General features: G+C 42.8%; 1 protein-coding gene across 1 annotated transcript in view; it reads right to left on the bottom strand.

The window, feature by feature from the left end:
* PAPPA2 (pappalysin 2) overlaps window positions 1-13,934 on the bottom strand; it is a 244,170-nt gene that overhangs the window by 51,216 nt on the left and 179,020 nt on the right. The window contains exon 17 of the mRNA XM_010992885.3: window positions 1,142-1,310. Within this exon, the coding sequence (XP_010991187.2) occupies window positions 1,142-1,310 (169 nt within the window). The remainder of the gene's footprint in view (window positions 1-1,141; window positions 1,311-13,934) is intronic.

Below are 13,934 nucleotides of genomic sequence, written 5' to 3'. Positions count from 1 at the left end.
AACAAAGTTTCCTCCTTTGGATATAAGGATATGGTGAGCTATCAACTGTGGCCCATGTATTCCGAGATTTTTTTTTGGAAATTTTTTCCCAGACGGTGTTGTTTTGCATTGGTCCGTTCATACGATCCCACAAATGCTGCTTGTGGGAACTGTCACATTTTTTTCAACATGAGTTTAAGTCAGGGAAACTAATTCGTAATTTTTCTGAAGGTGCTTTCTGCCTTTCTGCTTGAATGGACACATCATCGTTGCCTTTGATCTCACCACAGTTCTATTTCCTTTCTCCACGTGTGTTCTGGTTTGGGCAACTCTTGGCTTCACATCTCCGGGAATAACAAAGTACGTTATAATGCAGAATACAGAGAACAGCACTCACTCACAAAACCCAAGAAAGTAAGATTGTAGAATTAGAGATAAGTCTCCCTTTATCTGGCCAACTCCTTAAACGATCAGTGCAAACAAATGTGTTTGGTTTCTCAGGGGTCTCATTTCACGGAGTGTTCTTTTCACATCTGTCCTGCACTGCTTACCTTGCAGTGTTGGACACTGAGCTCAAGACATGTGCCAGGAGAGCAGGCAAAGTCCTTGATCTTTGCCTAGGATGTCTGCTTAACGTCCTGTCTCATGTATGTGGGTGGTACTTGCAAAGAGTCTAAAATAAAACTGATTTTAGTCACGTAACCACGATAAGACTGTGGTTTTTGTTTGAGACCTCTCGCGCCAAAATCCAAGGGAGAATAAAAGCCAGACACCGTTTTCAGCTTTGCCTTTGCTGAGGAATTCGTGTTCATGACTCTGGCTCTATTAAAAAGTGTAATACCAGCATTTCCAGGCAAGTTAGGTCGGAGGAAATCACATCACCAAATCAGAATCCCAGCATTTTTGCAATTTACTCGGGTACCCAAACCATCAGGTCGTTCTTCTTATCCAGAAGGAAGTTCTGAAGTCAGATGAGAATATTCCGAAAACGTGGTATCTTCTGAACCCCTTATAGATTAATGTCAACACCCATGGTTAGAATGCCAGCTCAGTAAGGCCCTGACTGTTGGGATCCATTTAGATCATTTCTACTCAACATTCTTGGATTTGTCACCAAGATTAGAGCACAGCCTGATTCAGATTCAAGTTCAAGTCATCTTACCCTTTTGCTTTCCTGGTTACAGTTGAGCACACACTGGCTGCCGAGCTCAAAGCCATTGGTGCATTCATACATGCCTTCAAAGACCGGAGAAGGGGGCTCACACACCACTGGGATGCAGCTTCCTCGCTCCCAGATGCCACCCTCCAGGCACTGTATCTTCAGGAACTTGCTGATAAGACATAACACAAAATTGCCCATCAGAATCCCTCAAGGAGATTACGGGAGAAGACTGGACCGTCAGTAACGTGGGATCAGGATTCGCAAAGAGGGCCAGTTGGCTCTTGTTAGCCAAACATCCTACTTCTCCAGCCTAATTTCTGAATCATGGAAGGAAAAATGGCAATGTGCACTTCATAGCAGTGATAGCATTAGCCGTTGCATAGTAATATTTGATATGTTACTCTCCAGAGAGCTTGGTAAGTGTCAGGGCAGCGTCTAGATTTTTTACAGTTGGGTTTTCTTTAAGCTTTTCATCCTGGAGCAATCTCACCCCTATGTGCACGGGGAAATACCAGGGAGGACAGAGTACAGAAGAGATTATCACAGAGGCAGGGGACTACCCTGCAGTCATTTGAGGATCATCAGTGTTAATATGGTAACAATTAATGAGGCTGCCAGTATTTATTGGTTCTCCAGAGAGGGGAGGGTATGGGTCTTCTTTTAAAACAGAGGCTCTTCCCCTGAACTTCAGAAGGGCAAGAGTCTTGCTGGAAATTACTATGGTCACTTCGTTTCCTTACAAGTCCATTTTTTTTCCTGGAAAGCGTTCATCGCTTTCATCAGATTCTCAAAGTAGAGGTGACTCAACACTGTCCTGGAAGAACTGCCCTTCCTTCTCATGCACAGCTCCGGCCTCCAGCCGGAGAGGCTGCACGTGAAGTGGGCGGCAGTCAGTAGAACTAGGTCTTGCCACTTGGAACTCCATTCCATCCCCCTTCTGACCCACTGCCAAGCCGAAGGTGCTTTCCATTCTGCTGTTCTAACGCACCCGCTTCTGATTCAGAACACTCCTGGTTACACTTAAGCTTGTGATTCTAAAACAGAAATAATCCTTTGGCTGTTGAGTCAAACACATGGTGGCCTTAAATTCTTATTTTCCAGTATCACGATGCCCTTTTTAAATTTAAAGATGACCACTGTCCACACACTTTTAATGGGCTATCGTACTTCTGTACAATGTCTCCTGCACGCTTCCCCACTATTCTAATCTTACACTAGCATAACATTTGTCCCCTTATTTCATAAATGTCTATCTGTCTGCCTTTCCCACTAGGTTGGAAGCTGTCTGAAGGAAAGACTGCCTCTTATTCTTGTTTTGAATTTCTAGGAACTAAAAAGTCTGTCTTATATTAGGCATTGATTAAATATTTGCCAACTTGAATTATTTAACCAAAATTCAGTGTGTTAGGCACACTTCAGAGTACATTCCATATTTTAACAAACCAAATCATCAGAATATTCCTAACAAAATAGGAGCATCACTCCCATTTTGTAGATGAAACATACTCAGAGATGTTCAGTAATTAGGCCAACATCCTACAGCACAGAATGCAGCTGATTTCAAATAATTTAGATATATTTTAATAGCTTAACATATTTTAACAATATCCACTTAGATATTTGTGGTGTTTAGTATCAGTTATTTAGAGTTATGCCTTTATTCTCAGTAATATTTTAAGATAGAAATCTGATTTTATGACTAGAATTTGTTAGCGTCATAGTTTATGTGGACATATAGCTACAATCTGTTAATAATAAATACTATTTTTGAGCTGTATTTCAGGTGTTTGGCAAGACACCTACGTATATCATTTCATTGAATCCCCCAAACGGCAGTTAAAAATAAATATTATAATCCACATTTCAGGGAGGGAAACTGAGCCTGAGAGATGGAAAGCTAGCTCAAATGCCCGTCCGCAGGAAGAGCTGCAGGTAGGACTTGGAGCTAGGTCAGCTCCTTGAACCTGGGTCAGATTCAATCACGCTTTTCATGTTCTACAATCCACTTTGAATATCAATAATGTCTCTAGCCTATTGAACAGCCCTTTATCCTGATGCCCCATTTATAAGTGTGGTGAAAAAAGAAAAGATTCATTTGAAATTTTTGCACTGAGTATAAAATGACATATAGAAAATTGCACAAATCTTAACACACAGTGCAAGAAATTTTCATATGGGAATACATTTGGGTAATCATCATTCTGATCAAGACGCAGAGAATTTCTAACCCCCTTAGAAGTCCTCTTCCCAGCTGAACCTCCCCACCCCCAGTTGAACCAGCCCACACTATTCTGACTTTCCTCAGCATAGATCGCTTTTGCCTGTGTTTAAACTTTATATAAATGAAATCACACCCTAGGCACTCTTCAGTATATGGCTTCTTTCCCTAAAGAAGGATGACATTTAAAAATATCTTCTTAAATCTATTTTCAAGGAAGGGCTTGCAGTTCTTTTTTACTATAACGAAGTTCCTTTTTGTTCCTCTCCCGGACTGAATATTCTACTCATTTTTCACACCACAGAGTTTATAACCTCCCAGGGACTCTCTCCTTTCTTCCACCTCCCACAGATGAAGTCCTTCCCCTCCCTCTGCTGAACTGACACCCCCAGCTGGAGAGAGCAGGCAATACCATAGATACCAGGGGAGAGGCAAGGCTGTAAACCTTGCATGTCAGCATGGTTATAAAGGAAAACCCTTGCTTGGCCAGGATGACAATATTTTGACTTCGTGTGGTATTTTTCTCTGAATTGGTTGGAACACTTCAACTGTGGAAACAGTCCGCCCTTTCCTTGCCTAGAGTGGAGAGCCACTCAAGAATGCCGATTTCATATATTTCGCTGCCAGTTTAATAACCTCAGGGGTGAGGGTAGAGGGATCAGACTTGGCTGGGGAAGAGTGAGTTGGGTGCTGTGGGTGGTACCTGGACAACGTGACAGGCCCTGCGCTGTAAACCAGCAGTCACCTCGCTGATAAGGGAGGTCGAAGGGTGGAAGGTAGCAGGGGAAGCGGCACGGCTCTCACTGGCGCCCCTGGAGCCCAGAGAAGGCACTACAGGCAGGAGTGGGAAGAGGGTGGGAGACAGTCCTGAGTTCCTAGGAAATCTCCTTTCCTTTCTACAGGAGTTCTTATGCCCCTCAACCTCACGGAGTCTCCTCACAGTTTCTTCCCCCTTATCCAGGGGCTGGCTTCAGTCTGTCACTCAATCAGATCACACAATTTGGGTCCCACCCTCAGACTTCTCACAAATCATTTGACTGGTCAGTCCTTCATGGCCGAATAGCCAGGGCTGTCTCACGGGCCCCATGTCGATGCCTGTCTGTACCCTCCTATACCCGCTTACAGAATGAATCTTGAGATCCCATGATATGGAGCTTGGCACTTGAATGCCATGGGCTGGTTCTGGCCATTTTGTTCAAAAAGGGGCTGTGATTGTGGTAGGAATTCAGGGTGTCCTCTGCTCCTCCCAGCTCTAGGAATTGTGGTTTCCACGTAGGGTCCCTGAGGAGGACCGAAGCCTCTAGCAACGGCAGGACTTTAACTTCCAGTGGTACCAAAACTGCCTCTGCGTTTCTTCTAGTCTGATGACTCTGGGGAGTAACCTCTGGCCTTCATCAAATCCTTAATGAAGAAAATTAGTTTATTCATAATGGCCCAACTCCTTCACAAGAAGTGTGTGAATCAAAAGCTAAGCGATACTTTTTAAGTCGCGAAGTGAATAGGTTTGTGTTTCAAAGAATGATGGCGTTGGGTACGAGACAAAGCACACAGGCAGGCCCTCACCAGGACAGAGGTTCCAAAACTTCCTTGACATCCTAGGGCAAGTGCCTTTCACATGAAATGGTCTATACTCACTCACCATCAGCTCCCTATGCTTTCCTCATCCCAGTAGAGTAAGGGAGGCTAAAACATCTCATTTTACAGGCAGGAAACTGCACGTTAATAACGATGGGGTGACTTGCCCAATGCCACACAGCAAGCAAGTCACTGGCAAAAGCAAGAACAGAATTCAGAGCGTTGAAATCATAACATAACACCCGACCATTAGAATAATGGTTTCCAAGTGGCGTTGGTAGATCAGCCCCATCAGAATCATGTAGGAACTGTATTAAAAAACAAAAAACACAAAAAACAAACACAGATTGCCTAAATCTCCTGGAACAGGCCTCACACCCTATATTTTAAAGTTTGTCAGCAGTCTTACTATGTAGGCCAGGTTGGCAAACTACTTTAATATCGATGCTACTTTCCTATGCTAGTCAAAATAAGCCGTTAAGTGTAGAAAGCAGAGAGCAGGATCCCCCAGCTGAGAAGAGCGGCCAAACGGCTGGACGCTTAGCAAAGACCAAACAGGACAGCTACAGCCAGACAGCTTGCTCTGTAAACGGTTACCATGAGGAGTCGGGGGTAGGGGAAGGTTTGTATTTATTCTCCCTCTAACGACTCCAGACAAATCACCACAATTTCCAAGTTAGAAGATGCCTCTTCCAACTTCCAGAACTTGTGGTGTCCACCTCGGGCCGAAAATCCAGCTGCACTCTTTCTGCTTCTTACCTCGCTGCCAGAAATAAAGATCTTGTAATCAAAACTTGGCTGAAAGCGTGATTGAGGCTGCCTGAGGCACACATGAGCCTACCCCATCCTTCTATCACCCCTGCAGGGTTTTCAAAAGTAATATTTATTCTCCATTGGAGAAAATAAAAAGATGATTGTTGCATCCAAGGGAATTATCTTGTCTTTACTGATCAAGGGCATCTGGTGTCTCCAGTGATAGTCTCTCATGAACAATAATAATAATAACAGGAAAAGAAAAGGCTATTGAGCACACAAGCGCTAGGAATTGTGCAGAAGGATATCCATGTACATCCTTTTATCCTCAAGCCCATCCTGTGTAAGAAGGACTATTGTTGAGTTCTTGATCTCCACCCATGCTCTTCTTCAATCATTCCCAGCTCAGTAAATGATACCACCATCCACCCTGTTGCCCAAACTGGAAACTTAGGAGACATTCTTGATTCTACTCTTTGTCTCAATCTTACCTTCTTCCCAGGCTTCCAGGTGATCCTATTTAATTCATCAGCGAGTGCTTTTAGTTTGACCTCCCAAAGGTCCCTGGACTCTGTCCTCTGACCTCTGGCACCTCCACTGCCATGGGCACCAGCCCACATTCCCATCTCTCCCTTCCTAACTGGAGACTTCACTTCTCTTCCAGCTCCCTTCCTATCCACCCCGCAAACACCCGTCAGAGGGATAGGTCATAAAAACAAATAAATAAATTAGAACATGTCATTTCTTTACTTAGGACATTTCAATTGCCTCCTGTTGCACAAAAAATGAAATCCAAACTTTCCCACTTCTCACTCCAGAGGTCCTGCGTGATCCCCATGTCCCCACTCTCTCTGACTTTATCCTATGCCTTATTCACCTTATTTAATATGTTTTGTCCACATTGGACCTAGAATCCCAAGCACAGCTCAAGCCTATCCAGGGAGGCTGTATCATTCTCTCTGCTTGTGATTTTTTTTTTTTTTTTTTGCTGCTCTTCCAATCTAAGAATACTTTTGCCACCCTAGAGCATCCTTATTTTACACCTCTACTGTTGTTGGTTTTTAATCTCAGCACCTGTATATTTCTGCACTGAACACATACTCTGTAATTATTTTGTTTGTTGCCTGTCCACCACACTGGAATGTAACCTTGCTGAGGGCAAGACCTTGTCTATTATTATATCCTCAGTGCTCAGCATGATGTCTGGTACAGAATAGGTGTCAATAAACAATGGGCCAATGCATGTATCAATGTTTATTTTATAGAGGAAGTGAGTAGGTTTAGAAAAGTAAAATAACTTGCTCACTATTACCTAACTGGTTAATGGCAGAGCAGGGATCAGGACAGGCAGACCTCATGTTACTGAGCTTTGCTGTACTGTACTTCACAGGTACTGCAGTTTTTACAAATTAAAGCTTTGTGGCAACCCTGTGTTGTCATATGATGTTAGCATTTCTTAGCAAGGAAATGTTTTAAAATTAAGTTACATACGTTTTTTTAGACATATGCTATTGCTTACTTAATGGACTCCAGTAACACTGTAACTTACTTTATTGAGATGTTCACTTTTATCGCGGCAGTCTGGAAATGAATGACCCATATTTCCGAGGTCTGCCTGTATCGTGATCTGTCTGATGCCAATCCCCGCGTCATAATATGGAAGCACTATTGTTACTAGAAATAGGGCTGCAGCTAAATTACCTCCCTTTACTTCATGCCTTTGTACCGAGTATCTCAAAGTCCTACCACATACGATATCCCTAAAAAGGAGACGTAAGGGCAAGGAGTAACTGCATGACTATTTTCATTGTACAGGTTAGGGGACAGAAGCATTAACTGGTTGAATGCCTTGTGTGACATACTGTCAGTTTCTGAATTGAAATTAGCAAGCCTCTTGGCTCAGAATATATTAGCCCCTTACTGCTTACTGTGTGGGTCCCAGAACAGCAGCACTGAAATCACCCAGGAGCTTGCTAGGAATGCAGACTCTCCGGCTCCACCTGGACTGACTCCGTCAGAATCTGCATTTTAGCAAGATCCTCAAGTGGTTCCTCTGCACATGAAAGTTTCTGATTAAAGTACTGATCCAGACCGTTTTAAGAGACACGGTCCTCTACCCCACCCCAGACAGAACCACTAGCACTTCCAAACGCCAAGCCAGCTTTCCTCTTAACAAACTGCAGATCTGGTTTCTCAAGCCAACATCCTAAATGGAGAGCAGAAGACTCCAGGCATAGCTAGTCCGTGGCCAGTCGCCGTGACCCTGCGCTCTCTCACACCGGGACTCCCAGGGTCCAGCCCCAGTCCCCTCTGCTGGATGAGACAGAGTATCAGGACCATCCTACTAGACACATTGGCATTGACCGACCTTTCTTCCCTGACTCAAAAAAAAAGCCTGTAACTTACAAAGATCGTCCTCCAGGTAAAACAGAGCCTGTCTGTCAGAATGAGCAGCCTGCTAACCCCAAAGCATGTGGTCAGTCCTATTTCTAAGCCCCACCTTTCACTTCTATCTTTGGACTGTCTGCTGCTACCTCTTAGGTTTCCAGATTGGCAGATGCAGTAATGCCCTGCCCCCAGGTCGCAGCACCTACCTCACGTGTAGGGCGCCTTCCTCCTCTCTCATTGCCACTGCGCTCACTGTCCAACCCTTAGCCTCTCTCACTTCCAGTTCAATAGCCCCCACTTAACCTTTATTCTGTGCGTCTCTTGGCCCCCCTCATACATTCCTCACACAGCTGGCAGGGTTACCTTCCTACTAAATCTGCTCAGGTTACCTCCAGACCTGAAAACATCCTGAGGTTTTTGCAATGCCTGCAACTTAAAGCTAACATGGACAACAGCTATTAACATGATCCTGCAGAATTCTACTATTTATTCCCTTCAGTGTGTGTTGGAGGAGCTGGTGATTACACTGAAATGCAAGGGTGAACTGAGTCTAAAACATGGAAACATGACATAGGAATCTCTTGCTATCATCATCTTTTTATCAGGTAATTAGGTTTATTTATTTAGACATACTTTTTCATGAAGCTACAGGGGATTGAACCAGCGCATGCTAAGCACGCGCTCTACCACTGAGCCCTACCTTCCCCCGAAGTGAAGTATTTTGAAGTTAAGCTATATACATTGTATAAGTAACATTTAGTTTCAGGCATACCTCAGAGGTCTAGTGAGTTTGGTTCCAGACCCCGGCAATAAAGTGAATATCACAGTAAAGCGAGTCACGTGAATTTGCTGGTTTCCCAGTGCATGTAAAAGTTACGTTTACAACATACTGTAGTCTATTGAGTGTCCAATAGCTCTATGCCTAAAAATATATATATCTTAATTTAAAAATTCTTTATTGGTAAAAAATACTATCCATCATCTAAGCCTTCAGGGAGTCATAATCTTTCTGCTGGTGGAAGAGTTGAAATAGTGGGAGAATTACCCAAATGTGATGCAAAGACACAAAATGAGTAAATGCTCTTGGAAAAAGGGTGCCGATAAAGTTGTTTGATGCTGGGCTGCCACAAACCTTCAATTCACAAAGAATGCAGTATCTGCCAAGCATAATAAAGTGAAGCACAATAAAACAAGGTATGCCTGCATTTGTCCACTCATACATTCGGTCAACAAACATTCGTTAAGCACCTAGTGTGGGCCCATGCATTGCATTAGGTCCTGCAGTTGTAGAAGCAAATACTAATACTGCAATGAGGCCAGAAGGCTGACCTGTGGGAGCCCAAAGAGGGGCATGAAGGAAGGATATGTGGAAATGAAGACTTTGAGAAGGTTCATTATGTAGAGAAGGAGAAAGGCCTGCCAGGCAGAAGGAACAGTGCACACAAGAACCAGCAGTGTGCAAGGCAGCGTGTGCTTACAGCCTTGGCCTGAAGTCTAAACGGAGAAAAGTAGGCATGTACGTTTCGGGCAGAGCTGGGGCGGGAGAAGAGCCTGGGGGAATCAGATGGGACAGAATTCTGGCAGAAAAGGGCCACAAATTGTATGAATTCCACGTCAGAGGGTGGGTTCTCTCATTTGTAAGGAATCCTTTCTTTGTAAAGTTTCCGGCTGAAGAAATCTTCCAGGCATCGTTATATTCTTGCTCCTGGTCAGTACAGCTCAAAGACAGGCACGCTGGAAAGCGCTCACAGGAGAGGCGCACGTGCACACCCTCACCTGGAAGCCCATGAATCCCTCACTGCACGTCACTGTTGCTCTTCCAGAGGGCAGTGCTCTTTACAGGGCTCCTTGTCCAGAAACCACAGCAATGATAAGACCTGAATCCACTAACGAGTTCTCAGAACTTCCGGCAAGCTGTGACCCACGGAAGGACTTCGGCATTTGCACAGGTGAACCCTGCATTTGCCTCATCCCCCTGATGCGGGCTGGAACGAGAAGACTGATTACCATTCCCCTTGCCAGTTTTCCCTGACTGAAGAGGAAGAGTCGGAGGTCAGAGTGCCTTCAGCAGGCTTTTCGTGGCTGCACCGGGTAATTCCCATCAAGAAGATGGTGTGCAGAATGGTTAAGAGCGGATGACTTGGAATCAAGAGACTAAGCTCAGACTCCAGCTGTGGCTCTTCATAAGCCTCTGACTTTCAATAAATTATCTATCCTTTCTTCTCTAGGGTTTCCTATCTGAAAAATGGGGATAATAATGGCTTCCCTACAGAGGCATTAAGAGATTATACAAGTCAGTGTGTATAAAGCAGGTGGGACGATGCCTGGCACATACCAGGCTCAGTAAGTAGCAGACATTATTAGCTCTGATGGCCAAAGGGTCTACTCGGCCCCACCTCTCTCTCGCTCTGGCTGTCTCCCTCTGTGTGTGTGATATGAGGGTGGAATGTTAACATTCTCTTCTGTCTTTCCACCCTACTTAATTCTTCAGATTCTTGTCCCACCCATCATCCTTTAGGACACAGTTCATAAATCAGTTTGGCCTGACTGGACTCCATCACTCAAGAGCAAAGGCAAGATCACAACCAAAATATTCACCCACTTGGCCAAAGAAGGGGTTAGCAGGAGCCTGAGACCGAGGATGGGGTAGGAAAAAGGAAGTGTAGAAAGGGCATCAGGGAGAGAAATTCTGGGTTGAAGAAAGTCCTCTTGGCTTATACATAATATCCCAGCACTTAACTCATGCTAGACTTTTTAAAATTATTTTTCCTGATTAATAGAGAAATTGGTGGTCAGTATAACATTGGAAGAGGAAGGACAGTTTTACAATAAGGTGCTCCCTAGCTTGGGACTGAAGGTCACAGGGAAATTTACAAGTTTAACAAGCGCTGTGTTCAAAGTGAAGGCTGTGTGCCAGTCGCCAGAGCCCTGTGAAGCCTGCAGTGGCAAGCTGGCCGGTACCCAGGTGTGTTTGTGAGTGTCCAAGGCTTGGAGCAGAGGTCCAGTCACTTTCACGCCAAAAGAGGCTGTGATAAATTAGCCTAAAGCTCACGTTATCCTACAATGGCAAAGAATTGAAGATTCCGAGGATAAACTTTGAATGTGTTTACTATAAACACTAATTATAAAGCCAGACAATGTCTTAATGGAAAGAAAACAAATTTCCATTTCTCACAGACGCATGGGTGTACATAAAGATTACAGTGTGTCCCTTAATTGGCAAATCATACACTGCACATGTGTCCCTACATATGTAGGGTTAGCGTTTATTCATCTATGTGTCTGCACAATGTTATGACACAGAGCTTAAAAAGTAGGTAGATTATTTTACTGAATTTTCTAAGTTACAAATCCAGGACTCTTAAGAAGTTTGAGCATTTGCTTCAACTGCACACTTCATTCCCTTAGCCAAATCTCTCTTTCCCTTCCTATGGTAGGATAAAACCAGTCGAACCTCAGAGAATCAGGCTATGGTTCAAAAAGACCAAAAAAGCCTAAAAATTTAGGTAATGTCTCCAGGACATGCCCTTCCCTTCTCCTCCAAGACCAACCAGACCGTATTTCCCACCTTAATTTTTGAAGTACGTCCACCTCTATCCTGTTATTTGCATTTCTTTTCCCCCACATCCCCCTTTTTCCTTTTCATGGTCCACTTGAAGCCACTGAAGTATTTGGATAAGTCACTGAGTTGACAGTGGGATGAGATGAAACACTCAGAGGGGGTTCTGATTGGCAGAGGGAAGAACATGTATTTTCCTTAATTTAATAAATTTTCTGTTTTAATGTGTGTGTTTCCTTTATAGGCAGGGAAATGCACACCCCTACTGCCCTGGTAAGTGAAGACCTGCACTTCCCACTTGGAATGCCAGCTTGAGTCTTTCTGGCTTCTATGTTGTTTTTCTGGGGCATAGAAACTAACCACGGGCTGAGAGACCACAGACACTGATAAAAATGGAGCTGAGTATGTTCCTTGCTAAAGAAGATTACCTGTTAAACACACCAAAAGCAGTAGTCATTTTACGAGGGGCATTAACCTGCTGGAAATGATGGAAATGGTGATAATGTTAATGATGATAAACAGCAGCTATGCTGACCAGAAACTGAATATGACTAAGAACAGAGCTCAGTTCTTTACATCTGTTGTTTCATTTAATTCTTACAAAAATCTGTCAGTACCCCTCCTTTCCCTATTATCCATTTGGAAATAAAAATAATCATGTTCAATACAGATCAGTAACTTGCCCAAGGTCAAAGAGCCAATAAAAAGCTGGGTTGGGATTCAAATTTAGATCTCACTAACCCCAGAACCTGCGTAATTAAGCAGGCAGCCAAGAGATAAATCTTGCACAAAGGACAAAGCCCTCTTAGAAATTTGACTACATTTTCTTCTTTACAAGTTTAGAGACGTGCTTAATCTTTAAACTCAATTCTAGAAATCTTTTCAAATGTACCCAATATTCTGTCTTCAAGGAAGATCTAGACTTAATCCTCTTGGATGTGAATGGAGACAGCTCACCAAAGCCCATGGAGAGGAAGAGAATAAAACCTTGGCTGTTCATTGAGACCAGAAGCATTACCTTAAAGTATTGGTCATGTCTGTGTGGTATTTGTGTTTATAATACACTACTGCTGCTTTTTTCCCCTGGTGGTAGTAAATTTTATGTATCACTTCTCTCAGTGGTGTTATACCACATCGTTAACTCTCCTCACTGATTCTGTTGAGACAGAAAATAAAATATAGATTTTTTTTTTTTAGAGTTGGAAGTCACTCAAGATTTTCCCTTATTTTGCAGAGGTGGAAAAAGAGGCTCAGAGAAATATAGTAATTTGCTCAAGATTGAAAGTCTTGTTAACCAAAAGCATGGACTTTGGAGTTACAATGGTTTTAACACTGTATATTGGCTGAGAGATCATGGGAAGGCTACTGAACAATATTCTCTTAGTCTCAGCTTCCTCATCTGCAAGAGGGGATAATAATATACTGATACATATTACTATTATTATAGCAAGTTATATATTACTATATAACTATAGCATAATATATATTATACTATATTATACTCTTATCTTCTTTTTTTATGTAAGATTTTTTAAAATTGAATTACAGTCAGTTACAACGTGTCAGTTTCTGGTTGAACAGCACAACAGTCATGCATATACATACATATATTCATTTTCACATTCTTTTTCATTAAAGGTTATTACAAGATATTGAATATACTTCCCTGTACTATACAGAAGAAATTTGTTTTTTTAAAATCTATTTTTTATATATAGTGGCTAACATTTGAAGTAAGCCAGCAAAAGAAAGAAAAATACCATATGATATAACTCATATGTGGAATCAAAAAAAAAAAAAAAAAAAGGAAAAAGAGGACACTAATGAACTCATCTACAAAAAAGAAACAGACTCGCAGACACAGTAGACAATCTTATGGTTACCAGACGGGGGGAAGCGGGGTGGGAAGGGATAAATTTGGGAGTTTGAGATGTGCAAATGTTAGCCACTATTATCTTCTTACATAATAAAATATATCAATGTCATGAAAGATAAATGGGGAAATGTATGTGAGGTGCTTGGCACATAGTGATGAATCACTGTTATCATCATCATCAGCTCAAAAGAGCAGAGTCAAGACCTTTTCTTTTAACTCTTTCCCACACTAAACAGCTTTTCTACGAGTGTAGAGACGGTCAAGCCACGCACATCCAGTTTTAAGGCCCTCCCCAGCCCTCCCACTGAAACAGATCAGACAAGCCCTACTGAAGGGTTTCACCAACCAAACGTTAGTTAAACAATAACTAGCCACAGTCTGAGGCCTGTTTATTGCAATCTGAAGCTACATTTGTGTTTATACA

This window comes from Camelus dromedarius, chromosome 23 (assembly GCF_036321535.1).
Source record: "Camelus dromedarius isolate mCamDro1 chromosome 23, mCamDro1.pat, whole genome shotgun sequence".
Taxonomy (NCBI): Eukaryota; Metazoa; Chordata; class Mammalia; order Artiodactyla; family Camelidae; genus Camelus; species Camelus dromedarius.
Note: the sequence above shows the minus strand (reverse complement) of the source record. Positions and strands in the feature narration are given on the sequence as shown.